Genomic DNA, 24,319 nt, shown 5'->3' with positions numbered 1-24,319 from the left:
TGATTACGAGGTAAGGCCGCTGATGGGCAGTGTCAGACATCCACTGAGCCTTTTAATTAGCTCGGATCGGCACGAGCTGTCTCTAAATCAATATGCTAATTAATCACAGAGTTTACAGAGGGTGACCTATAGGTGGCGACATTTCACAGAATTACAAATGGTTACAAAGCCCAATGAAAAGCCTTGGGGAGTTATCCTTAATTTCTGTCAATGGGCGTTACATTAAAAGTATATGTCAAAACTTTTTTTTTAACTACTATGAAGACTATTAAGAATAGCTATATTTTCCGTTTAATATAGTGCATTTTTTATCAGCTTGCTAAATTTCCACGATGAAGATTAGCTAACATATTAGTCCATACATTAATTAACTTCAGATAACCATTTTCATTTTCTTCCTCAACTATAATTTCTGACTCACTATAGATATATGTTATTTCTGATAGGACTATTTAAATAACTGAAAAATTACCTTACTTGTCGTGTGTTTTAGTGAATTCATTAAACCGAAATTGGACTGCTGCCAAAGGTAAGTTCGCGTTTTTTCTGTGCTTTTTGTCCCTCTCATCATCCCTTAGATCTTCAACTAATCACATGACAAGGCAGAGCCACTGCATCTGCTGCTTTGGAGCTGTCAAAAATTGTCAACAGCAGACTTATTGTCGGATACACTTCAGCATATGAACTCTTCTTCGTCTGGAGGGGAAGGTATATGATTATATGTTTATCTAGTTATGAAGTTTTTGTTGGATCTGCCTGCAAATTAGAGGGAAAATAGCGGTAAAGATTGCGAACCCTCATTATATGCTAGCATCATTTACGGCTAAACCGTTCCTTCGTTGCTTGGAATAGCGGTATAAAATTTTGCTTTTAACTCAACGCATTGTATTTGAAAACACGGATCTTTTCCTTCTGGCAATTCCCTCCGTTTCGCGCCTTAGACTAAAGCAAACCTTAATATGAAATGTCAAACAGGGATGCTTGCTAGCACAGCTGTAACTTTCCGTGTAGCAAGATTTTAAGTTTTTATTCTGAATATAAAAAATGCTTTGTTATAGTAATTTAAAGAAAAACGTTTTTTCTCAAAGTTGCAGAATTTAATTTTTAAAACAATCTTCTGGTTATAAATATTAGAAATGGACCGATGGGATTTTTGGGCTCATCTCAGTCCCTGTAAATAAACGTAATCAAAGAGCGTCCATTACAAACATGAATCATTATCAGAGCATAAATCGGGCTGTTATAATGACGAAATGGACCAGAACTTTAGTTTAAAAAGACAACTAACTTTATTATTGGGGACATTTCATATTCATAAAGGAAATGATCAAACCCCAAACCTAATACACTTAACCAATGCAATATGGTAACATCAATCAAATGACAACAAAACTGGCTGCTTCGACTCATTTCATTGTTAAAAAGGTACTTAAAAAAACAACATCTCTGTGGCTCCTTGTTAATTTTTGTTTTGTCATGTGATGCACTATGGCTCTACATAAATTCTGTGAATTTGAATTTTTTTCTGTCTTTCTTTCCCCTATGCATTCACACGTTTGTTGTACATTATGGAAGCGATTTTGTAGCATAATTAAAAATGAAAGTCAAAACCAGAAATGCTTTTTCATTTTCAAAATGTAACTGCATGTTTTGACTCAAAATTAAAATGAAAAAGCAATCCTTCAAAATGCTTTTTCCTTTTCTTCTTCAACACCGCTTTTTCTGTCACTTAATTAAAATGATAATGTAAATGGTATTTGACATCTCATTTTCAAAAGGTTCTCTGGTAAATGTGTAGCAAAATTCATTTAGAAATGTCTAATTTGAGAATTAAAATGGATTAACAGAAATGCTTTTTCATTTTCATAATGTAACTGCATCAAATGACTCCAAATTAAAATGAAAATTCAATACTTCAAAATGCTTTTTCATTTTCTACTTAAAAACCGGTTATTCTGTGTCGTAATTAAAACGAAAATGCAAAGAGGGGATTGCATTTTCATTTTAACATCCACCCTGCGAATACTGTCGCATAATTCAATTCGACTTAGCATTTCCAGAGGGGAGGCGGGGCGATGACGTCACTGCTTTCTCCGTGTGTCCGGCTGCTAAGAGACACATGCTAGGAGCAGTGCGGCCAGGCTTGTAGCTTTGTGTTACCGACAGAGAAGAGGGCTTTGTGACGGTTGTGCACTCCTGATGATTGTACACAAATGATTAGTGCAAGGGTAGTTAATATGAGCCACTGCCTTTAAACCTCTTCAACCTTTCATAGTCATCAGTTGGGATCTTTTTTGCAGTCAGTGGCCCTCCTATTGCAGCTCTCATTTCAGTTGGATAAGGGTGACTTTGTTATTACAATGACTTTTTACAGTATTGCAATTAAACGCTTTTTTACATTAATTTTTGTTTTTTGACTAAGCTAAAACCACTTTCAGTCCTAACTGTAAATATCTGAGATTTCACAATTAAGCCTGAAGTTATGTGTAACCTCAGTCTGCTTTGTCTTTCTGTTCACTCTTTACATTTTTCAGGAATCATGAAGCTAAGGAGGCTAACATTGTACACATTGTGACCAGCGGGTTGAAGCTTCATTATGCCGCCCTTCACTTTCTGGTAAACAACAAGGCTTCCAGCTCTCATCATGGCCTCCAGCTACCCACCCCCCTTCGAGGGCACAGGTGAAGTAAAAGAGGGCTTCCTTTGCCCATTGTGCCTGAAGGACCTGCAGTCTTTCTACCAACTCCAAGGCCACTATGAGGAGGAGCACTCAGGGGATGACCGGCATGTCCGAGGCCAGCTCAAAAGTAAGGGTCGAGTCAGAATTCAGCTTCAGAAAAAAAGAAAAAACGTAATAAAATTCCCTTTTTTGCAATATGACAATCCAGCTAATAAGCTTAAATGTAGCTGTTTGGAGTTGGTGTTTCTTTCTATCTAACATTTGAAAAAATCCAGCTTTCCTTAACAATTGTCATACTTTAAAAAAAAAAAGATATCTTATGTGAATTTACAATATTTTGTTACCTTTCTGTGTGATTCAGGTTTGGTTCAGAAGGCAAAAAAAGCCAAAGATAAACTTTTAAAGAGAGATGGAGAGGACAGGCTCGACACGGGCAGTTATGAGTCTTTCTACTATGGTGGAGTGGATCCTTATATGTGGGAGCCTCAGGAACTGGGTAAGAAAGTATTAATATCAGAGCAGCACATGTATTTTTCGTGTTTTTTATTTGTTGGAATTGTTTTTGTTTACTCTAATAGGAGCAACAAGAAGTCACCTGGATATCTTTAAGAAACATCGTGCTGCCAGAATAGATCACTATGTCATTGAAGTCAACAAGCTCATCATTAGACTGGAGAAGGTACGCCCTCAAAAGCATCATTCTCCTTATGGCTGGGACATTTGATCTAACTTTCCGATTTGATGTTTCAGTTGACGTCATTTGACAGAGTCAACTCCGACTCGGCTAAGATCAGAGGTGTGTTACTATTTGCTTATTGGTTCTTTGGTCTAAACATTAAGAATGAAATCTTTTTGAGTTCTGAGTTTTTATTCTTCTCTGTAGCGATCGAGAAGTCCGTGGTGTCTTGGGTAAATGACTCTGATGTCCCGTTCTGCCCCGACTGCGGAAACAAGTTCAACATCCGCAACAGGCGGCACCACTGTCGCCTCTGTGGCTCCATCATGTGCCGAAGATGCATGGAGTTCGTCCCCCTACCTTTGGCCCGTATGCATCAAAATGCCTCAGAAGTACAGACTTCTGCACTCAGGTGGGATCAGAGGTGTCTCATTTCCAGATGTCTTTCATCTTGTTACAGAGAAGCTCATTTACGGGACTCGGGAGGCTCTGTGTGTCCCTGGAAGTCCCGGCCAGACCCAGACTCTCCCTGCTGGAGGTGGCAGCAGTGGTATGGGCTCGCGCAGAGGCAGTATCAGCAGCTTGAGCAGTGTTACCTCAATGCTGGAGGAAAAGGATGACGAGAAGATCCGCTGCTGTCACCACTGTATGGACACGCTGCTGAAGAAACAGCAAAAGTTAGACGAGAAGGACAACATTCCAGACATAGTGAAACTTTATGAGGTTAGTTTGATTATTATGGGTTAAAACCATTGTGTTTTGATCTTTCTTTCATCTTTTGTCATGGGGTGGGAGTTGCTTATAATAAAGTCTTTTTTTCTGACAGAGGTTGATGATGTGCATGGTGAAGGTGGATGAAAAAGCTCCTGACTATATTCGAATGGCTGAATCTCTAAAGTAAGCAGGATTCAAAAGTTCCTACAGTTTTGTGTACAAGTTTTTTTTTTCTTTTCTAACTAGTGTAGAAATATTCATAATACCATACTGGGTACTTGTAATTAGTGAGTGTAACCTCAGATAAAGATCAGCAATAACTATTTTGGATTGTGCATTAAAATGATGAACCCAGACAAAGTTGCCTAGTTCTGCCAGGTCTCTGCTCTTCATAACTACTTAGAGTTTTTAGCATCCCAGCTCCCTCTCTCAAAACCAGTGAAGGAAAGATTATAAATGCAGAACTCTGCAACCTTGAAGTCATTAAATTCTGTATTCCCTTGTACGTTCACACAAATGTGAACTCTCTGACAGCAAATAACATTTTCAAAGTCATGCAATTGTCAACTGAAGTGAAGCACAATAGCAAATCTTCATCCCAGAGAATGGAAAAGTTTTGTTTGCCTCTGTCAGAGTCCTCCGCAGCATTTGCCGTTTGCAGATTCCCAAAAGCAGAAGTTTCTTTTAAACACCTGCTTCCCCGGAGAGTACCATAGCTCACCCAATGTTGTCATCATCTCTTGATCTATGCTAAAAGCGTATTCAGTGGTCTTTTAATTATGATTCTGCCATTTAGGCAAAATAAAAAAAAACTGTCGTTTTCTAGGACTTAATTTCTGCAGAGCGGTAGTAATTAGTCCATTAGAAATTTACCGCTGAGTTTTGGGCAAGACTGTTGGTACGGAGCAACCCCACACCCACTACCCATCACCCATAACTGAGAGTTCTGTATTTACACGCTCTCCCACTAACTTAGAACCCATCACAGCCACAACAAAAATGGCGAGCAATATTGAAGCCATCCAGCCGTACAGTTTCGGGCCGGATGGCAGCTCAGAGGAGGAAAACATAGAGGTACACGGATCTAGTCGTCTACAAGTGCATCAGAAAGGACCAGAGCAGGGAGCTTGTAACCCGCCCAGGATATTTTCTGTCACAAATACGCCCTTTTTTTTGTCTGCTACAGATTCACAACAATTTGAATAAAACAATAATCACAAATGCTATTTTAAGCTTCATTTTACTAATATATGTTCTCCATCATAAGACAAAATGATACAAAAACACAGTAAAAACACACATTTTATAGGAGTGGGGCTTTAAACAAACTAAACCACAACCAAAAATCATTGTTGTTCAGACGTTTTGGATTTTTTAACCCTTGTGCTATCTTAGATGACCCCACCCTTACATTGACGTGTTCTCCCTACCATGACAAAGTTGGAAAGATTTCATGTAATCCATGGACACCAGTGAAGATCACAAATCATTGAAGAAAAAAGGTTCAGAGCACTGTCTAGTGGGTCTAGATGACCCAACTCCCAATGTTAAAGTGCCTAGGATAGCACAAGGGTTAAAAAAAATGACATATTTGTGTACAGGTACGTGACTTTGCATTTAACACATATTCTGACTTTTTAACTTTTAAAGCGCCGGAGAAACCACGTACAACCTGGACACTGCTGGTGGACTAAGACTGGAGGTGCAGAAATACTACGAATTAATCGATGCTCTGAGGTATGTGTCAGTCTGAAAGGATGCCTCCATTGTGGAGCACAAATGTTTGTTTTTTCTGTGTGTGTGTTTATTTGAGCTCTTTTTATTGTCAGTAAGAAGATTTTAACACTTGGGCTTAAAGATGAACCCCCACCCCACCCAAAGGCGCTACAGCTGCAGAAGATGATCCGCTACTCTGCTACACTCTTTGTCCAGGTGATTACATCTTTGAGCTAAACCTAGTGAGACACAACATTTGACCAAAAAGTCTTTTAGGATATTACAAAAACCAGTTGCTTTAGAACAACATTTTCAGAATAAACATCCTGTAGTCTTGATTTGGCTGTTTTGTTTTTCCTCTTTTAGGAGAAACTGTTGGGACTGATGTCTTTACCCACTAAGGAGAAATATGAAGAGCTGAAAAAAAAGAGGAAACAAGAACAGGAGCGGAGACTCCAGCAAGAGAGACTGGTGAGATCCAGTAACAGCTCCTGATTTTTATGCATGTTTCCTGCTGCTGAATGAAGCTCCTTAAAATCTCTCATGTGCTGAACAGGCTGCCCAGGAGGCTCTGAAGAGGAGGCAGGAGGCTGAAAAAATCTGTTCTCCTGCTAATGGCGAGCTGCCTCAGGCCCGGAGAGCCCAACGCATGACCAAAGCCAGCGGTTGGTTGCCCTCCGCAGAGTCCGTCCATTCACGGAGCGAGCTGGAAGACCCCCTTCTGCAACAGATCCAGAACATTCAGTCGTTCCTTCGTCAGGCACGCGAGGCCCAGAAAGCCGACGAGGTAGCCATGTTGGAGGAGAACCTGCGTCAGCTGCAAGACGAATATGACCAGCAGCAGACCTGCATTGCCATCGTGCTCTCAGAGAAGCTGGCAAAAGAGGAAAGCTTGCAGCAAGGGGAGCTCCAGCGCCTTGAGGCCCAGGAAATGGAAGATAGGAGGCATTGGGGTTCCACTGTCAGCTCCACCCAGCCCTCCATCAACTGGGAGCCCTCTTTGGATATCAGCCAGGCGGGAGGCTGGAAGGAAGACGAGGGCACGGCAGACGATATCTTAACTCCTATAGCTGAAACAAGTGCCCTTGCTGTCACAGAGCTGCTAACCCTAACATCCCAAGAGGACTCCCCACCCAGACTGAGGAGCCTGGGAGGTCATATAACTCCCCCTGGTGGAGAAACCAAAAGCAGCAGCCCTTTAAACCCATTTGAAGAAGAGGAGCTTACTCCCACTGAGGAGGACTCTTCTAACCCCTTCTTTGAGGACATCAAGAGGGAGCGCAGTGGGGTAACAAATGGTAAGAACGAATACAACCCGTTCGAAGAAGATGCAGATTCAGAGGAGGCGAAACAGCCTGACACTGCTCTGGGGAACCCTTTTGAGGAGGACAACGCAGATGGGAATAATCCTTTCATGGAGGCTCCTGGGAATTCGCCCGACGTCTCCACCAACCCTTTTGATGGGGAGGACGACGACGACTTGCCTGACGTGGACATGATAGAAGAAGAGCTGTTGCTGCAGCAGATCGACAATATTAGGGCCTACATCTTCGACGCAAAGCTCAACGGCCGTCTGGACGAAGTCGAGCTCCTGTCGGAAAACTTGAGAGAGCTGCAGCGCACCCTGCAGGAGCAGAAGAAAAAGAAGCACTGACTCTCAAACACCTGCTTCAAACCAAGTCACTATAGATGAGTCATTAACCCACTAACGTTACTTTGGATTAGGTTTATCAAATACACAGAGAAATTCTCTTAATTCAATTACATTAGAGTACAAATGGTTTCCTGAGCTGGAATCTGCTCCAGCGTGCACATGGTTTAGCACTGAAAGGTAACGCTCATTTGTACAGGCATGCTAAAAACACAAACATCTGAATTAAGGTCAAATCCAGAAGCCAGTCTGAGTTTAATCTGTGTTCTCTTCAAGAATTATTAAGGTTTGATTTAAATCTTTTGCAACAAAAAAAAAAAACTTTAACGATAGAAACTTTAGCAAAGCGTTTTTTTTTTTTTTATAAGAGCTTTCCTCCAGTTGAAGGATTAATTGCACTTTGGAAAACACTTTTGGATCAAAGATGAACACTTTTGAAGTTTTAGTAAGTACTAAAAAATTTCCACAATGTTAACCAACTGCAACTTCCATAACTATTTACACTACAATGTGATTATCACTAGAACAAAGTATTTGCTAACTAGGTAATAAATATGTGAACAAAGTTTTGTTTTTGAATAAAGCTCTGATCAAAATGTAGGTGTTCATGTTCAAAGTGGATTCAAACACTTGACTTCAGCACTCAGCCCCGCCCCCTAAGAGAAATTCCAATGAATGTAACTTTGGCGTCACGTGTAATTTCTTTTCTCTTTTTTTTGATAAATACAACTAAATTTAAAAACTTAAAAACCTTGATGGCTAACATGAAGAGACTAAAAGGTTTAAATGGATTCATTTTGGATTTGTTTCCATCATTTAAAGTCTCGTTTGTAAGCATAAAAATGCATGTGATTCCACTGAGAGCCAAGAAACTGTTGGTGTTTGTGCAAGCACACAGGTCTGCAAATGGCCATCACATTTTTAAGTGTCTTAAAGTAGTCCTCTTGGTTTTTTTTAATGTGCAGGTTGAACACATCTGTTAAAAAATGTCATTCTGGCTGTGTGTTGTCAGTTCTGATGTTTTTGTGATGTATCTGTTCAATGGTTAATGGAATACATTCAAAGAGCAGCTCAGTTACTGGGTAAACATTGACATGCTCAATTCAAGAAGAACCCATTCATATTTGAGTCTAACTGTTCAAATGATGAACAGCTTCAACCTTTTTCCAGCTGATAAATACTAACACTACATGAATGCCAGCAAGTATTTTGGATCAGTGCTGCTCACTCTAACCGAACTCAAATTTTTTTTTTATGTCAGTTCAGTCCACCGGTGTTAAGAAACCGACATGATAGCATCTTCCTGCTCTGCTCTTTCGAGGCATCTACCACACGCAAATTAAGTGGAATTTGATATGATTTAGTGAGTTTCTCAGCAAGCTTTTTCAGTATTTGTTAGTTTATTTTAGTTATGGAAATGGCATCTCTGCGTTTAAGATTGTCTGCACAATAACCATCTGATGTTCATCTTTAGAAATTGTCATCCTGGCACTAATAAAAACAATATTGTCAATGATGTAAGAGCCTAATTTTTCTTCCATTATTGTGTCTTTTTCTATATAACTTTATAAAATATGTGGTGATTAGAAGTCATAAAAACCCTTGTGCTATCCTAGGCACTTTAACATTGGGAGTTGGGTCATCTAGACCCACAAGAAAGTGCGCTGAACCTTTTTTCTTCAATGATTTGTTATCTTCACTGGTGTCCATGGATTACATGAAATCTTTCCACCTTTATCATGATAGGAATAACACGTCAATGCAAGGGTGGGGTCATCTAAAATAGCACAAGGGTTAAAACTGAGGTTCCACCCCCCAATGCAGCCAGAACAGAAACTGTTTTTTAGTTTTGGGACTTCTTCCACTTTTGGCTCACTAAGCTGTAGGTTCGGTTTAGTTTGGTGAATCAGGCTTTTTTCTTGGACACCTAAGTCCTGACCTTTCTACTCACACATGAGAGCTTTTTTTTGTTAGAGTGAAAGGAACCATTATGTGTACCTTTATCTTGTAAACCAAGAGTTCAGGAAAATGTTCACCTGAATTGATATCAGATGTCCCATTGAATTTGTTTTTTATTTCTTTTACATTTAGTGGTTTTGAACCTTTTTGGCTCATCTCTCTTTACTGTAGATTTTAATTAGGCTAAACATTTTTAAATGAATATTTTTAACAAAGCAAAAAAAAAAAAATTTTAACCTTTGTTTGAAAGTAATCTCAGTTTATTCAGAATCCAGCTCTGAGTCAGAGCAGTTTGGTGTAAAACTACAGGATGGATGGATGATGGATAAATGGAGTAAAAAGAACGGGGTTCTTTGTTGGCAGATTCCTGCAGCTCTAGACTGGAGCCGATTCCAGAGCTTTCAAAATGAAATAAAAAATCAATCTTTGACATCAACACCAGAATATAGTCCAACGTAAAAAAAAAAAAAAAAAAAAAGAGTCTGTCGTCCTTTTCTGTCTCTTATTCTTGTGACTCTGCCATCTTAGCACGATATTTGCCGGTCATCTCTTTGGGTAGTGGGGTTGTGCCAGGACACGGCACCTGGCCCTCCACCTCACAGATGCACTCCCTTAGACAGTACTTCTTCGGGCCAAAGTTTGCTGGGTTGGAGGCCTGCATCCTGGCTTGAGCCTCAGCGTATAACACATCTCTGTTGAAGAAAAAAAGAACACACACACACACTGGTTTATCTACTCTTGTTAGCAGTTGACAGGGGTGTATCGATTCAGTGACTTATTAGATTGATATTCCTACGATCCAACCAGATCATTCTGTCTGAGGTAAGTTGTTAATCAAATCAAATCGACCTATATAGCATTATAAAATTGTTCCAAAATGAAATAAATTGATTAGATCTGTGAGGTTGCAGCCTCTGCATGTTGTTGATGAGGAAGAAGGTGACCAAAAAACTTTACTTTACTTTTACTATACAATTTCATTGTACAATGGACAATGACAATAAAAGCAAATCTATCTATCCATGATGTAAAAACGACCAAGTGCATCACAGCCGACAACACACATGAGATGGCAGCAAAAAAGGATCACAGTCTAATGTGCGGAAACACTTTGAATTTGAATTGTTACACCTCCATTTCTTACACTTAACAAGTAGTGAAGTTTTGATGAGGTTCAGGAAGAACATCAAAAGAAAGAAGCAATCATTGATGTTAAAGGGGTATTTTTTTCTCTGTCACAAACACTAAAAAAATTCAGTATGTTGATCCTGTGAGTAACACTTACTCTGATTTACCCAAAATCTTCTTTACATGCTGTGAAATTTGCTTGTGATCCCTCCCCTCCACATCCACCAGCACCTGCTCCCCATCATCTGTACAGAATTGCAAAAGAGTTTAATAAATAATAATAACAATAATAAATACCAGGTATCCCATTACTGACATCTCACAGGAATACACACCCAGGTAGAACTTCAAAAAAGGCGAGGGCGTCATGTTTTTGAACATCATTATTTGGACCCAAGGGTTTTTGTACTGAATCTGGGGGACATTGAAGAACACAAACTTTCTGCAAAACAAAGCAGAAAAGAACATATTTAAATGATTTAGATGAGTGGAATTTATACCTGCACATGTAAATTTTCCCTTCATTATTCTATTTTGAAATAATACGACCGAGACTAAGAAACACTAACATTCTATTGATGTTTTGAGTTAATATTAACTCTCCCAACAAAGTAAAGGACTGTGTTGTTGAATTTACATTATGAACCCACCAATAGAATGACATGATAATCTTTATATAGCCTACACCGAATCTAGGCCATTGCAGCAGCATTTTTTCCACATGATGGGTAAATATTGTATTGGTCCTCTGTCAGTTTAAGAAGTGGAGCCGTTAGCTTGTAGCACTGACCTTGCTCCTTCGCTGAGCTCTCCTTGTGTGTTATAATTCACCGTCATAATCTTCACTCTGTTTTTGAAAATAATATCACCTTTCTGGAGGTAATCAAGGGTCCTCCTGATCGGAAACCTTCCTTTCATAGGCATTTCTGTATACTTGTTTAGCTTTTACAATACGGTCAATACTTGTCTGCGTGAGCCAGGAAGGCACACTGTATTATGACGCGCTTTGATTACGTCAGACGTATGCGCCGCTGGGAGCTAGGGTTTAATCAGAGCTGCAGATAAGTTTGTCCTCTATAAACAATCAACTTTTATGTATTACAATAAATTAGACATTTTTATTGCTTTCTAAAAACATCTAATTTAAAATTAACTTTTTGTGAAAGTTAAATTTTAATCAATTAAAAAAATGTATTTAATAATTTAATTGTATTTAGTTTTAAATACGTTAACCCAAATAATAATTATTATTTAAAATAAGGCCTGAAAGAAAAAATAGGCCTGTCAGTTAAATTAAAAAGGAAATGAAAAGAAAAATCTACAAAAATAAAATATTGCTTTACCAAAATCCTAATCATGGGGCCTGTAATCAACCCCTTAAATAACACACTACAAGATACTGTATGTTGCATCCTGGACATACATTAAATTGTAATTATTATGACTGCATTGTTAACTGATGATGAAAATAAATAATATGCTCCACAAAGAAGGTGAGTCATGGTATATTTAATGAAGAACTGTTTATTTTGTTGTGGCTTCAGAGAAGCTGGCATCAGGGAATGCTGACAGAGGAGCTCATTCATTATTAATACATTAGATTTCTATCTGAGGTAGAATGTAGGGTTGTAACCAACTCGGGTCAGCTGAGAATGCTGTTGGAAATTCTCAGTCTAAAAATTGAAACACAAACATTTCTGCAAAAACAGGGAATAACTGCACAGTATAAAATGTTAGTAAGGTTTTCAATACAAAAGAAAAGGAGTAAAAATGCTCCAAGATCCTAATGTCAGAGCGGCTCATTGTAAATAGACTTAAGCCATAACATTTAAACAGACATGTTTCATACTGCATTTAATGTACTTAAGCAACTCTTTCATGCATTGCAATGTACTATAAAAACAATAACAATGATCCTTATAAGGGCTGACGGACTGTAAAAACCCTGCTTAAAAACATGCACTCCGTTCAACAAAGTTACACAAACAAATGTCATTCCACAATAGTGCTTTAACAAACGTTCTGTTAAGGTTTTAAACCCTAATAATACAACTCACATTAATTTCACTAAACAAGATTCTGGTTTACTTATGTACATCCATTTAAGATGTTTCTTTTTTTGTTGTTTTTTGCAATGACTTCTTAATCATTCCTCCTGAGGAAAAGCCGATGCATATCTCTATACTGTCTTCAAGACATCAATACAGTCAAGGCTGGCTTTCCCCAAAGCCTTACTTCTCCTCTTTTCTTTAAACTAATAACCCGGGAATCCTGCCCTAAAGTACTTTAAGTACACTTTGTATGCAAAAAGCTAATGACAGCACAAAACATAAACAACACAAAGGTTTAGTCAGCCTGAATGCTCAAGCTGATTATTGTGCACTAGAATGCAAACAGTAGCGGGGCTACATACAGAAAAAAAAGGCTTCTGAGCAGAAATCTTTAGAATGTTTCTTAATAGAAATATTTGCCTTTGAAATAGAAAATGCTAACACATTCATGATACCTATATGTCAGAGGAAAACAACAAATGATTGTCAATAGGGGAAAAAGTGATACGGTGATTGCACAGCCAACTTAAGAGCATGATACAAAAATAAACGCAGGTACCGCATCAAACACATGAGCACACAAAAAAAATCTTGTTTTCAGTCTTTGAAAATAGGCCAAAACTGAAAAGCAATACAATGAAAGTGCTAGCTAATTTAATACTTTTATAGTTCATTAAAAGCACTAGGATCAAATATCTTACTTAGCCCACATATATTTTAACAGGCAGGAGTCTACTTTCCTCCTTTAATCATCATCCTAAATGTTCCTCCCACCCTAAAGTGAGGGTGATCTAAAATCAAACTGTCAGACTCATGGTTCCATTCATTTGTTTTGTACAGCATTAGGAATCATTTGTTAATTCATAGCAGGACTTCAGTAGAAATTTTTTCTACAGGTTCTATTCAAACAGTCTTTAGGAGCAAAAAGCCACTGTAAACAAAACGTTGCAGCTTTTAATTACACTGAACTTACTTTGGTCTCACTTTAAAAAGGCCAAATGCTTTCTTTGAACCATAAGCATTAAAAGCATGTTTCCTTCCATGATGATGATGTTCTATATTATCTGATAAATTGGGATCAAAGAGAAGCTTTTCAACATCTATGAAACCATCTTCATCTTATGGTTTGTTTTACTAAAAGGTTTAAAAGGCATGAATCAGGTGTTAATGCAATGAGGCTGAAGTGCAATGATTACATTTAAAGAGATATGCACACTTAACTGCAGGTGATTACATTTCTTTTTTAAGTACTTTTGACAGCATCAGCTGCAAAGATGTTCTCATTCATTCAAATGTTCACTATCTAATAATGCTTTAAATTAAATTGATTAAACTGAATTATGCATTTTTTTAAAAACAAAGGACTGCTGCAGGGTTTTTGGATGTCGCTCGACACAACACACCTTCAGAGACATGGAGTGTACCTGCAAAGGTGATCAATAAAGTTTCAATAGCAATGTTGTGGAGCTGTGAATGTGGTCATTCTGCGGGGTCAGAGTCTTGGCTGTTGTACTCGGCCGTCTCCATCTTGAGGATGTAAGGGATGATGCTGTCTATGGAGACGTTGCCTATTAAGCCAGTGAAGAAGAGCTCCTCTGTGATGCTGGAGTTCATGAGGCGCAGTGCAGGGAGTCGGGTCAGGATGCGTGTCAGCCTGAGGAGACACTTCCAGTTAACATATCCAGAACTACTGTATTTATTAGTTTATCAACATCTGCTGAGCAGAGAACATTTCTGTTTCTAAAAAGGAATTTGTTTGTACTTGTAAACTATGCTAGTTTTTATGAAGGCCGGGCAGCCAATTAAATATTTTATAACTGTTAATTGCATAACATTCCGTCATTATTTCATTGGAGACTGCCAAATATAATTAAGTATTAAAACATATTTGATTGCAAGATTATTTGAAAAGGAGTTTGCTTGAAAAAAAGACATTTGTTTCAGTATCCAAAGAGTCTGAGCAACAACATGTAACAATTTATAAATGATTTGTGTTCAGTCAATGACTAGAACAAAAACTGTTTTTTTCGTGTGTCAGAGAACAGCAGAACCAGCCATGTTCAGTGCTACGAGTATCTGTTAGAGATTAAGGAAAGACAGATTTACTAAAAATCACAGCAGGGATTTTCTTGGCATTAAACTTTTTAGCCTGTCCATGTTTTATTTAAATAATTATCCAAATATTTAAATAAATATGTTTATAAAAAGTTCTCTTTAGTTTCTTATAGCAACATTTGCTAACAGACTGGAATTTACAGGTTCTTTTTCTATAACATCTTTAACAGGAGTGAGAGTAAAAGCTTCTTCTTTATGGAACCATGGTTGTACGGGGATATTCTGCTAAATAATCTATTATTATGCATTTTTGTCGTCTTCTGGCAAATATTTCCAAGTCCATTTTGGTTAAATGTATCCCGTTTTTTATCCAAATTGAACCAAAGCAATGTTTGTCATTGAAGCAGACTTCTGTTGCTGAACATTTGAACAAACAGTCTGATTGTGTTTAAATCCAGTTGTCCTTAAACACAACACTGGAGCCTTATTGCCTTCATGACTTTGTGTATTTATATCCTTTCATTATTTTACAAAAACGTTTCCTTTCTATACATGAAACACATTTTACAGTCATGTGTTTGCGATGGCGTGCACTTTGTTTTTATTGGGTCAACAATCCTGTTAAAGCCTCAGCTGCAACAGAATAAAGATCCAGTCGGCCTGTAGGATCCCAACACTCTGCTAAATTATTCAGAAAGTTTATGATTATATTTAAACATATAAAAATGTCATTATAGTTATCAGCATTAATTCAGTAACATGTTGACATATTTTTTTAATGCTTCAGTCTGCAGGAAAACAACTTTCGGAAATATCACAACATAAATATCTAGAACTCATATATATATACCTGTATGTGTCATCAGGGTAGGTTTTCTGCACATAGTCCTGCAGCTCCATCAGAGCTTTTTCCTGCAGCTTCTCAATCTGCCCACTGCTGTCCACACCGGGGTGATCTAACTCATCAAAACAGTAACAGATGTAATGACTAAATAAAATCCAAATGAGGGTTGTTAAGTATTTTTCTTTTGTTAATAGTAACTCCACCAGTAATTCGGCTCAAACTCACCGGGGCTGAACAACACAATGGCCTTCAGGTAGGCATATTCATAACTGTCGGTCTCCAGCTTCGTCAGGCTGTTACAGAACTCTTGGAACTTCCAGATGTGCTCCATCACCTGCTTCACTCTCTCCCCAGACAGTTTTTCTGAAAAAGAATTGATGAGTCAATGCTTAGTAGTTCCTAACTACCCAAGGTCAATAATATATATATATATATATAAATAAAAATATATATGACAGAACTGAAATTTAGTAAAACTGCATTTGTAAATCTAATTGAGTTTGATTTTCTGTTCACAAATGAATTCAAAGTTATTGAAGGCAATCCACCAAGCATTACACTTTGAAGAGTTCTACTGTTGTGTGACACAATTATAAATCTTAACCTTTTTTAAAGCAAAAAACCAGAACTGAAAATGCCTTCACGTGGCACCCATGACTTTTAACCATAAATTTAAACTTTTAGAAGCAACTAAAAGTTTTGCTTTAGTTTCTTTTTTTAACTTTTATTTTGAAATAGTTTTATCCATACCGTCCTGAATGCTGCTTTGCAGATGATTGATAATGGCTGCCAGGATAGTTGACAGGTTCATCACATGAGCACACTGAGCCAGTCCCAGAGTAAAAAGCTCATTCCAACAAGCTCTCACTAAACTGGTGTTTGCCTCCTGACTGAAAAACACAAGCATATAAAAAACTATTATATAAGCACAAACATTTCAGTGCTGTTACAGAACGGAATGTCTTGGATGTATGAAATCTTTTCAAACCCAAGAGCAGAGAAGGCAGGGATGGAGCGTGCCCAGTGCATGGAGAGGAACAGAAGTCTGGATGCCGACTCACAGATGTAATGTACATTCAGATACTCTGGCATGGGGCTTGGCATGGTCAGCTAAAGCAAAAAATTAAATGGAAGAGGAAAAATACCAATTCTCTTTCAGAAGGAATTTACATATTGCTCTGATTGTTATTCTAAAACTGCTAATTCAGGAGTTGGAAAAAGACCTGGACCCACCTTGAAACTGACATGGCTATCTGTGAGTAATGGTCCCTCCACCTCAATGATGGGCGTCTCCTGGTCTCGTCTAATCAGCTGGATTGTGGTTCCACTGACACACTGGGATTTCTCTGCCAGATTTTGTTCCAGCCCTTCTTCAGGTGGGCTGAAAACTTTGGCCAGAGTGTCAAAGGCACTTTATGGAAAACACACACATCACACAACTGACTTTTACAAAGTTGAAAATGTGTTTTATGACATGACTTCCATAAATAGACATAAAATAAGGCCAATTAAGCACAGCCAAGACTTGGGGGATTTAACTCCTCCCTCCACTTTGAGCTCCGGTTACTGACCGTGTAATTTCCCTGGCGGAATGGGCCTCCTGTTGGCTGTCTGACGTATCGCCATCGTTAAGGCTTTCCTTTAGGGAGTCACTCAGGTTGGCCAATGATGTCACAACATTGGCTAGTGTACCTAGGTCTCCCTGCCCTGAATCCATCTAGACATCAATCAGACAATAGATCCATTTTTAATCAGCTAAAATACACCCAACTACAGAACAATGATGAAAGATTTGAGTCTCCCCCTTTTATCTGTCAGACAATCACATGTACTCTACCTTGGAGTCAGTTGCCAAAAGCAAAGTTCCATCAGCTTGAATGACAGGCTGCTGGATGTTAACCAGCATCCCCTGGTCCAGCAGGCTGGATCTGCACAAAGAACAGAACATCACCAAAACATTTAAGCACTGATCAGATTTTAAAGACAACCACAAGAGGGAGCTCTGATATGGACTGACCTGGAGCAGTCTGTGTCAGTGTCAGAGATGAAGGTTGGTGTAGCAATGAGCGGGCTGTTTAGGTCCTTGCGAATGTAGATTTTCTGGGTTGAAGCCGCACAGTTAGCATGCCTCTCTCTGGGAACAACTTCAATAGGCTTCCTTTCACTCTGGACAGCTGAAGATGACCAGCAAGGAGATTGTTATGAATAAATGCTGAGAACAGTCTAAATCTGACAAAAACATTTAAAAAGTAGTCCATCACAAGATGAAAATTAAAGTTAAAAAAAGGCAAGATCATATTTATTTTGTAAAAAATGATTTACTTATTTTCTTAAAGGTGTGTGTTTGAGCATCTTTTTGAACACATTCCAAAGGAATTGGTTTTTTTTTACCCTTTTAAAAAACAAAAGGATGTGAGCTGCTGTGATTTTGATAATCTGACACCATAAAAATGTCTATACCATACTTAGATTATTAAGCAGCCATTTTAAATGAGTTACTATTTTTGTTATTTAGGAACCTATGGTTGGCCCATTTATTTATGTCGTTGGAATCTCTGGATGACCTAAAAAACTCCTACTACGAAATTTTAAGTTACTTTTTCTTGTTTTGTTCTTTTTAAACAACAAAAACCGAGTAAAAACATAAAGAATCAGAACCTTAAATCCCAAACCCTGATCTCTTCATCACTTTTTGATATCCCTTTCTAAAAAGAAATCTTAGAAAGAGACATTTCATCCACCTAAAAAAAGCAAATTATTAACTCGCATAATGCTTGAATTGAAAAAAAAAATCTTGATCTTTATTCATTAAATGTAATTTAATTCAAGGTTTCATCAATAATTCTGTTCCATTTTTTAAGTAAACCATTCTACTGAGCAGGAGACATCATAATTATTATTAAATATTAAAATAATTACATCTACTTAATTAGACAGCTTGCAAGGAAGTGAGAATGAATAAAAGATGCCCGTGTATTTTAAAGGCACATCCCCTGGTCTCAATAAAAATGATTTGGTTTATAGACCATTATTTTGTAATCCAACCAAACTTACATTCAGTCTTCATTCCCATCTTAAGGCATTTCCTCAGACGGCAGAACTGGCACCGGTTACGATGATGTTTGTTGATAACGCAGTCCTGCTTACTGCGACAGCTGTAGGTCAGATTCTTCCTCACACTGCGCTTAAAAAAACCTTTACACCCCTCACAGCTGACGGCTCCGTAGTGACGCCCTGAAAAAGAAAAAAGAAAAACTCTAAATCGGACTCCCTTGGCCAATAGTGAGAGCTGCACTTTGATTTCAGGATCAGTTCATCAGAGCACATGCAAAGCATCATGTGTTCAGTTACAGCAACTTCAAGGAATACCTGAAGCTTTGTCCCCACACACCACGCAGTATTCCACTGGCTGCGGCCTACTCAAATCACCTGACTGGTTTAACAACCGTTCCATTGATAGTGGATCTGTAACAATCTGAGAAACACAGAGAAACTTTAGAAAATAATCTTGTACATCCTTTTAACACAGTTTCCGTTTGCTTTGTCTAATATTTGAAAATATTGTTGTAAATAAAAGAAATGCCATTGATATTCAAATGTACCTGTATTCTTCCAGGCATTAAACTGTCTGCTGCAGTGAGAATGAGTTGCTTTGGGCTGTGATTCTCTGGTGATGCAAGGATGACCTTGCTCGCCCCTGAACTGTCAGCCGTAGTCAGAATGAATTGCTGTTTGGGAACACTGGACGGGTTCATGGCTGTCACAATCTGGATCTTCTGGCCGGTCTGCTGATCAGTTAGAATCTAGAAGTGTAAAGAGGAATCAAGTCACCTGCAGTAATTTTAATATATTTTCGTAAAGGGAATGACATTAACTTGAAGTAGCATTGCGACAATCTCTGACATTAGGAAGGACAGTGGTTACGTGTATTTGCTGTGGTGTTGAGGCAGGATCAGTGGAGATGAGCTGAAACCGCTGTGGAGACTCACTCATCACAGACTCTGATGGTGAAGATTCCCCCTACACACGTTTGACATAGGATTTCAATAAATTATCCAGATAAATGAGGATCACATATCGGGCATGGAAGTGCTGTTACTACATTTTTATCCTAATTCCAATCAGACCATCAAACTCTGCCTCTCTATACTCACCTCTGCCTCGTGTTCAGAGTCTGCTCTCTGCTGAGAAAGCAGATCCAGGCTGCTCGTCATGGTGACAGGAAGTCATTAGTGAAGTCTGTTTGGACAGATACCACAGGACTTAATTACAACATATTTTTATGAAAACTCAATGCTACTCAGGATTCCTATAAATACATATGTTCAACAAATAGTTTGTAAACCTCTAAATGAAAAAATAGGCCATATCTGTGTACTTTAAACCTGCATTCCTTCAGATAATACTGTGGAAAGAAGTTATACACAGACCAAACTGATCATATATAATAAAACATTTTTCTATTTTTTGTGATTTTTTTTAAATTAACTCTCCTCCTATTCAGAAACACAATTATTTCATCTAATTTATGAAAGCAACACATTAAATACCAACATAAATATTTAAAAATATAAGTAATTAGTAACAAAAATGTTATTTTAATAAATATCAGAAGGGGACGTTTGGATTAATTAGTCTTGAAGGCGAGGGCTAGCAAGCGCCAAGGTTTTAATTCCAGAGGAAACAGCAAAGATACAGGAAGACATCAGAAAGATGATGGCAAGTGATGATGAGCTTAGTGAACACTTCAGGCAGCAGAAAGCCAGGAGAAAGTAGGCATGGAAGGACAAACTCCTCCATGTGTGTACCACAGGCAAAAGAACCAGTGGCTGATTTTTAAAAAAATCCTACGAGTATGTGGACAAATGTGGACCGAAAGACGGCACAGAGGCGCTGATTATGGCAGTACAGCTGCAGGCTCTAAATACAAATCAGTAGAGACCAGGATCCACCAGACAAGACTCCAGGTTCTGGCTGTGCAACGACACCGCCGTGAACACATAACATCAGGGTGTACAATGCTTTGGTAGGCAAGGTGTACATGGGACACCATCGCCAAGTGGCTGGTACGGTTTACAAAACACCTGTGCCAAGTATGGGCTGGAGGTGTGTAAGTTTAGATGGGAAAGATCTCAGAATGAAAAAGCTAAGATCCTGTGGTTACTGGAACATACAGAGCTGTGACCCCAAACTGGAAGAATGTTTCCTGCAGATTGTAGGAACAACATTAAAGAAGTCTATCCTTAAGAACACAGCCCTGCGAACATCTAGGGTACTGTTCAGGGCCTTCAGGTTCCTGGGCTCTAGTACAGTCAGACTTGAAGAGAATCAGAACCAAAACACATGCCAAGTGAGGAAGCTGTGTTTTACTTTAATTGCTTTAACTTTGTGTGCCAAAAGCTACTGGACTTTTGAGAAATTATTTGACAGCCTGTTAACTCTTTAGAAAACTTGTGAAGCGTGATTTCTATATGTATTCTCAGCTAATGGCTGTAGATTAAATCAGCCCTGAATTTGTGATTATAATCCATGACAAAGAAAATTCAAAAACAAGTGTTTTTAATCTTTAAGAATAAGTTCACCAGCTCAAAGAGGTGACCTATAAAGTATGAATTGGACTGTGTCAGCAAAGACTGATAAATGTCTGAAATACTACACCGGCTAACCGCCCAAAGGAGGAGTATGCGGCTTCATATAGTATACTGATTGGCCCTACATTAGGTCAATCAATGACTTTGCTCTGAAGAGATCACAACACAGAACAAAATGGAGACTCTGTGGAAGTCAGCCAGTAACAGTACTGCAGACGATATGTTAAGATACTAAAGCGTTTTTCTTTCTAGACAGTAGACGTGTTATGGCTAAGATGGTTTTAATGAATGAAAATGTAACTGAGACAAATAATATTATGTTCGTATATTTTAACTAATTGTCTTTATGGCAAAGGTAAAAGGGTCGAGTTCATCAATGTACGCTGCTAGCTAAACACAGGTTACGGCTGCTTCACATATTGGACAGGATCCTTGAGTCTCACTGTTGTCATTTTTTTTTATTCGTTAAGGTGATTTCTTTTAGATGACAGTCTTGGCGAACACTAAATATTGTCTCCTAGTACATGGTAGAAACCCAATGAGTCTCCTTAGCTTATGCGCTTATCTGAATGTAAGGCAGCAGGAGACAGACAGAAAGGAGCTCTGCATCCGCAAGCTAACAACAAGCTAATGCGAATATTAGCTAATCTCTGTGCAAGATTCCTCAAAGCCTTTCATTGTTTTAGCTGACACTTACCTCAGTAGAAGACCGTTCATCGATAAGGGCGGTTGGCCTTTTAAAAATATATATATTTGTGGTGTTTTTTTCCTCTGTTAAAGGTCATAGTTCGTGACCCCTCTCCGCCAGCGTACTTGTGATGTTTTTTTTTCCCTCTTTCCTCACGCTCGCTTCCCCGCGTGCCTCCTCCACCCTCACACCCCCTCCCCAACTTTTTTTTTTTTTTTTTTTTTTTTTTTACAACTTTATTGAACAAAGCATAAGCATACAAAATCCAGCATCAAAGACTCAGAGCATCAGCAGTGATAGTCAATGTCATCAATCCAAACCTATTGAATCATTTCAAGAAGAAAAAATAATAATAATAAAATAATCAGAAATATATCCAAAATAGAATATGCTGATAGAAAAATAAATTAACTTAAAATATATAAAAGGGGATTACAAAATAATGATAATAATAATATTTATAATACAAAGTTTTCTTAGAGGAGGGGATTACCTATCAAACAAAAAAGCACAAATTATTTCAGTGTTACTTGCTTTGGGTGTATTAATTTTTTTTATATATTCATAAAACTGGAGCATCTCGAACTTAAATATGGTGAAGTTGGGAGTTGTTTTTTTTATTCTGCACTTATGAATGTAAAATTTGGAAAGGAGAAGTAACAAATTAATACTTTTTTCTACTTTTTTATCATCCGAATTAAAATATGCAACTATTTGTTTCAAATTTAAAGCAACGTTACAGTTAAATTTGCTGTTTACAAAGCATTCTAATTGGTTCCAAAATTCAAGGGAAAGTTTACAAAAGTAGAAAAGATGAAGAACTGATTCAGGGAAATCAATACAAAAACTACAATTATTTTCTATATTTGAGAATTTGGATATAAACATATTTGTGGGGTAAATGTTATGTAGAATTTTTTTGTGTATTTCTTTAACTTTGTTATTTATACAAAATGTATCTGGCAATAACCAAGCTTTTTTCCAATTTATATCATTTAAAAGGTTGTTCCAAAATATTTCTCCTTTTGGTGTGATATGTCTTTTTTCACTTAAGGTATTCCGAATATATTTATTGTTGCATTTTTTATTGAGAATATCAGCTAATGTCTTTATAAAACATTTTAGCGATAGAAATGAAATTTTCCCCAAAGCCAAATAATTTCAGTGCATTATAGAGAAAGGGATGTTCTACAGTGTCGAAAGCTTTGTAAAAGTCTAAAAAAAGAATGAGTGCTTCAGAATCAATGTGTTCTGAATAGTCTAATAAATCCAAAATTAACCTTATATTATTGCTAATATGTCGATTTTTCATAAAACCAGATTGAGTCTCGCTAATAATTTCGTGTAGATTACTTTTCAATCGTTGGGCATAAACAAGAGCTAATATTTTATAATCCACATTCAAAAGAGTTATTGGTCTCCAATTTTCTATCATAACAGGGTCTTTATTTGGTTTGGGTATTAAAGTTATTAAACCCTGTTTCATTGTAGCTGTCATTTCTTGTTGTACAATGCACTCTTTGTACATCTCCATTAGATGAGGATTGATAACATCCCAAAAGTGACAATAAAATTCTTTAGAAAGACCATCATTTCCTGGAGATTTCCCATTGTTCATCTTTTTTAAGGCATTAAGCAGCTCATCTTTAGTTAAATGATCGTCACAGATAGATTTGAATGTGTCTGAAATAGAAGGGATGTGTTCTTTTAGGTTACCTAAAAACTTTTGACTGTATTCTTCATTAAATTTGGAAATATATAATTCTTCATAGAATCTTTTTACATGGTTTGCGATTTCTGTTGGATCAGTACAAATATTATTATCAATTTTCAACTTTGTAATTGTATTTCTTTTATAATTTCGTTTTTCTAAAGCAAAAAAGTAGCTGGTATTTTTTTCTCCATTTTCTAGCCATTTTGCTCTAGATCGAATGAAGGCGCCTTTTGCAGCTTCGATGTATAATTTATCTATTTCATTTTGAAGCTGGGTTAAATTTGTCTTTTCATCATCAGAAAGAAAGGTTTTGTGTAATAAAGACTGTATAGCTTCCATTATCATATTTTCTTTGGCCTGTTTGTTTATGTTAAGAGTTTTACTACGTTCAATTGCTATGGATCTAACTTTAAATTTAAAGAACTCCCATTTCTGCTTAGCATTCATGCTTTTATTTCCAAATATATGTTTTGCTTCTTGTCTAATGGAATTTTCAAAATGTTCATCTTCAAGTAATTTGTTATTAAATTTCCAATATCCTCTTAATTTATTGTTTGTTTTGTGTTTTGAACCATTTAGTTGGATAGTTATCATTTTGTGATCAGAAAATGGGGCATAACAATGTGAAATATTAGTTATATATTGTAGACAATTACAGGATGTTAACCATAAATCTATTCTTGATTGCAGAGTTTTACGAGAGTTACTCCAGGTAAACTCTTTGCTATTAGGATTGAGAAAACGCCATGCATCAATGAGGGAAAGTTTATCAATTAGGAAATCAGTCAATTTAAATTGAGAGTTTAGAGCTCTTACTGGAAATCTATCCACACAATCATTTGGGGCATCATT

At 37.5% G+C, this 24,319-nt stretch overlaps 3 protein-coding genes across 3 annotated transcripts; 1 reads left to right on the top strand and 2 right to left on the bottom strand.

The window, feature by feature from the left end:
• The first annotated feature begins 582 nt into the window (after positions 1–582).
• rbsn (rabenosyn, RAB effector) lies at positions 583–8,953 on the top strand. Its single transcript, XM_004070777.4, has 12 exons — positions 583–708; positions 2,535–2,807; positions 3,042–3,176; positions 3,259–3,359; positions 3,431–3,476; positions 3,564–3,725; positions 3,817–4,079; positions 4,183–4,253; positions 5,721–5,807; positions 5,900–6,002; positions 6,153–6,257; positions 6,343–8,953. Exons 2-12 carry the CDS (start codon positions 2,645–2,647, stop codon positions 7,438–7,440), a joined length of 2,334 nt encoding a protein of 777 aa, XP_004070825.1. The 5' UTR covers positions 583–708; positions 2,535–2,644; the 3' UTR covers positions 7,441–8,953.
• Positions 8,954–9,634: 681 nt separating this feature from the next.
• On the bottom strand, positions 9,635–11,533 carry mrps25 (mitochondrial ribosomal protein S25). Its single transcript, XM_004070538.4, has 4 exons — positions 11,315–11,533; positions 10,860–10,966; positions 10,682–10,769; positions 9,635–10,088 (listed from the first exon to the last, which is right to left on the bottom strand). The coding sequence occupies exons 1-4, from the start codon at positions 11,446–11,448 to the stop codon at positions 9,899–9,901; spliced, it is 519 nt and encodes a 172-aa protein (XP_004070586.1). The 5' UTR covers positions 11,449–11,533; the 3' UTR covers positions 9,635–9,898.
• A 495-nt stretch (positions 11,534–12,028) lies between these two features.
• On the bottom strand, positions 12,029–21,944 carry nr2c2 (nuclear receptor subfamily 2 group C member 2). Its single transcript, XM_023956689.1, has 15 exons — positions 21,763–21,944; positions 19,629–19,713; positions 19,399–19,494; positions 19,077–19,277; positions 18,844–18,949; positions 18,529–18,708; positions 17,492–17,648; positions 17,312–17,402; positions 17,046–17,191; positions 16,708–16,885; positions 16,463–16,584; positions 16,225–16,364; positions 15,700–15,837; positions 15,481–15,586; positions 12,029–14,229 (listed from the first exon to the last, which is right to left on the bottom strand). The coding sequence occupies exons 2-15, from the start codon at positions 19,686–19,688 to the stop codon at positions 14,055–14,057; spliced, it is 1,896 nt and encodes a 631-aa protein (XP_023812457.1). The 5' UTR covers positions 19,689–19,713; positions 21,763–21,944; the 3' UTR covers positions 12,029–14,054.
• Between the last annotated feature and the right edge of the window lie 2,375 nt (positions 21,945–24,319).

Source organism: Oryzias latipes, chromosome 7 (genome assembly GCF_002234675.1).
Source record: "Oryzias latipes chromosome 7, ASM223467v1".
Taxonomy (NCBI): domain Eukaryota; kingdom Metazoa; phylum Chordata; class Actinopteri; order Beloniformes; family Adrianichthyidae; genus Oryzias; species Oryzias latipes.
This window is presented reverse-complemented; position numbering and strand designations above follow the sequence as displayed.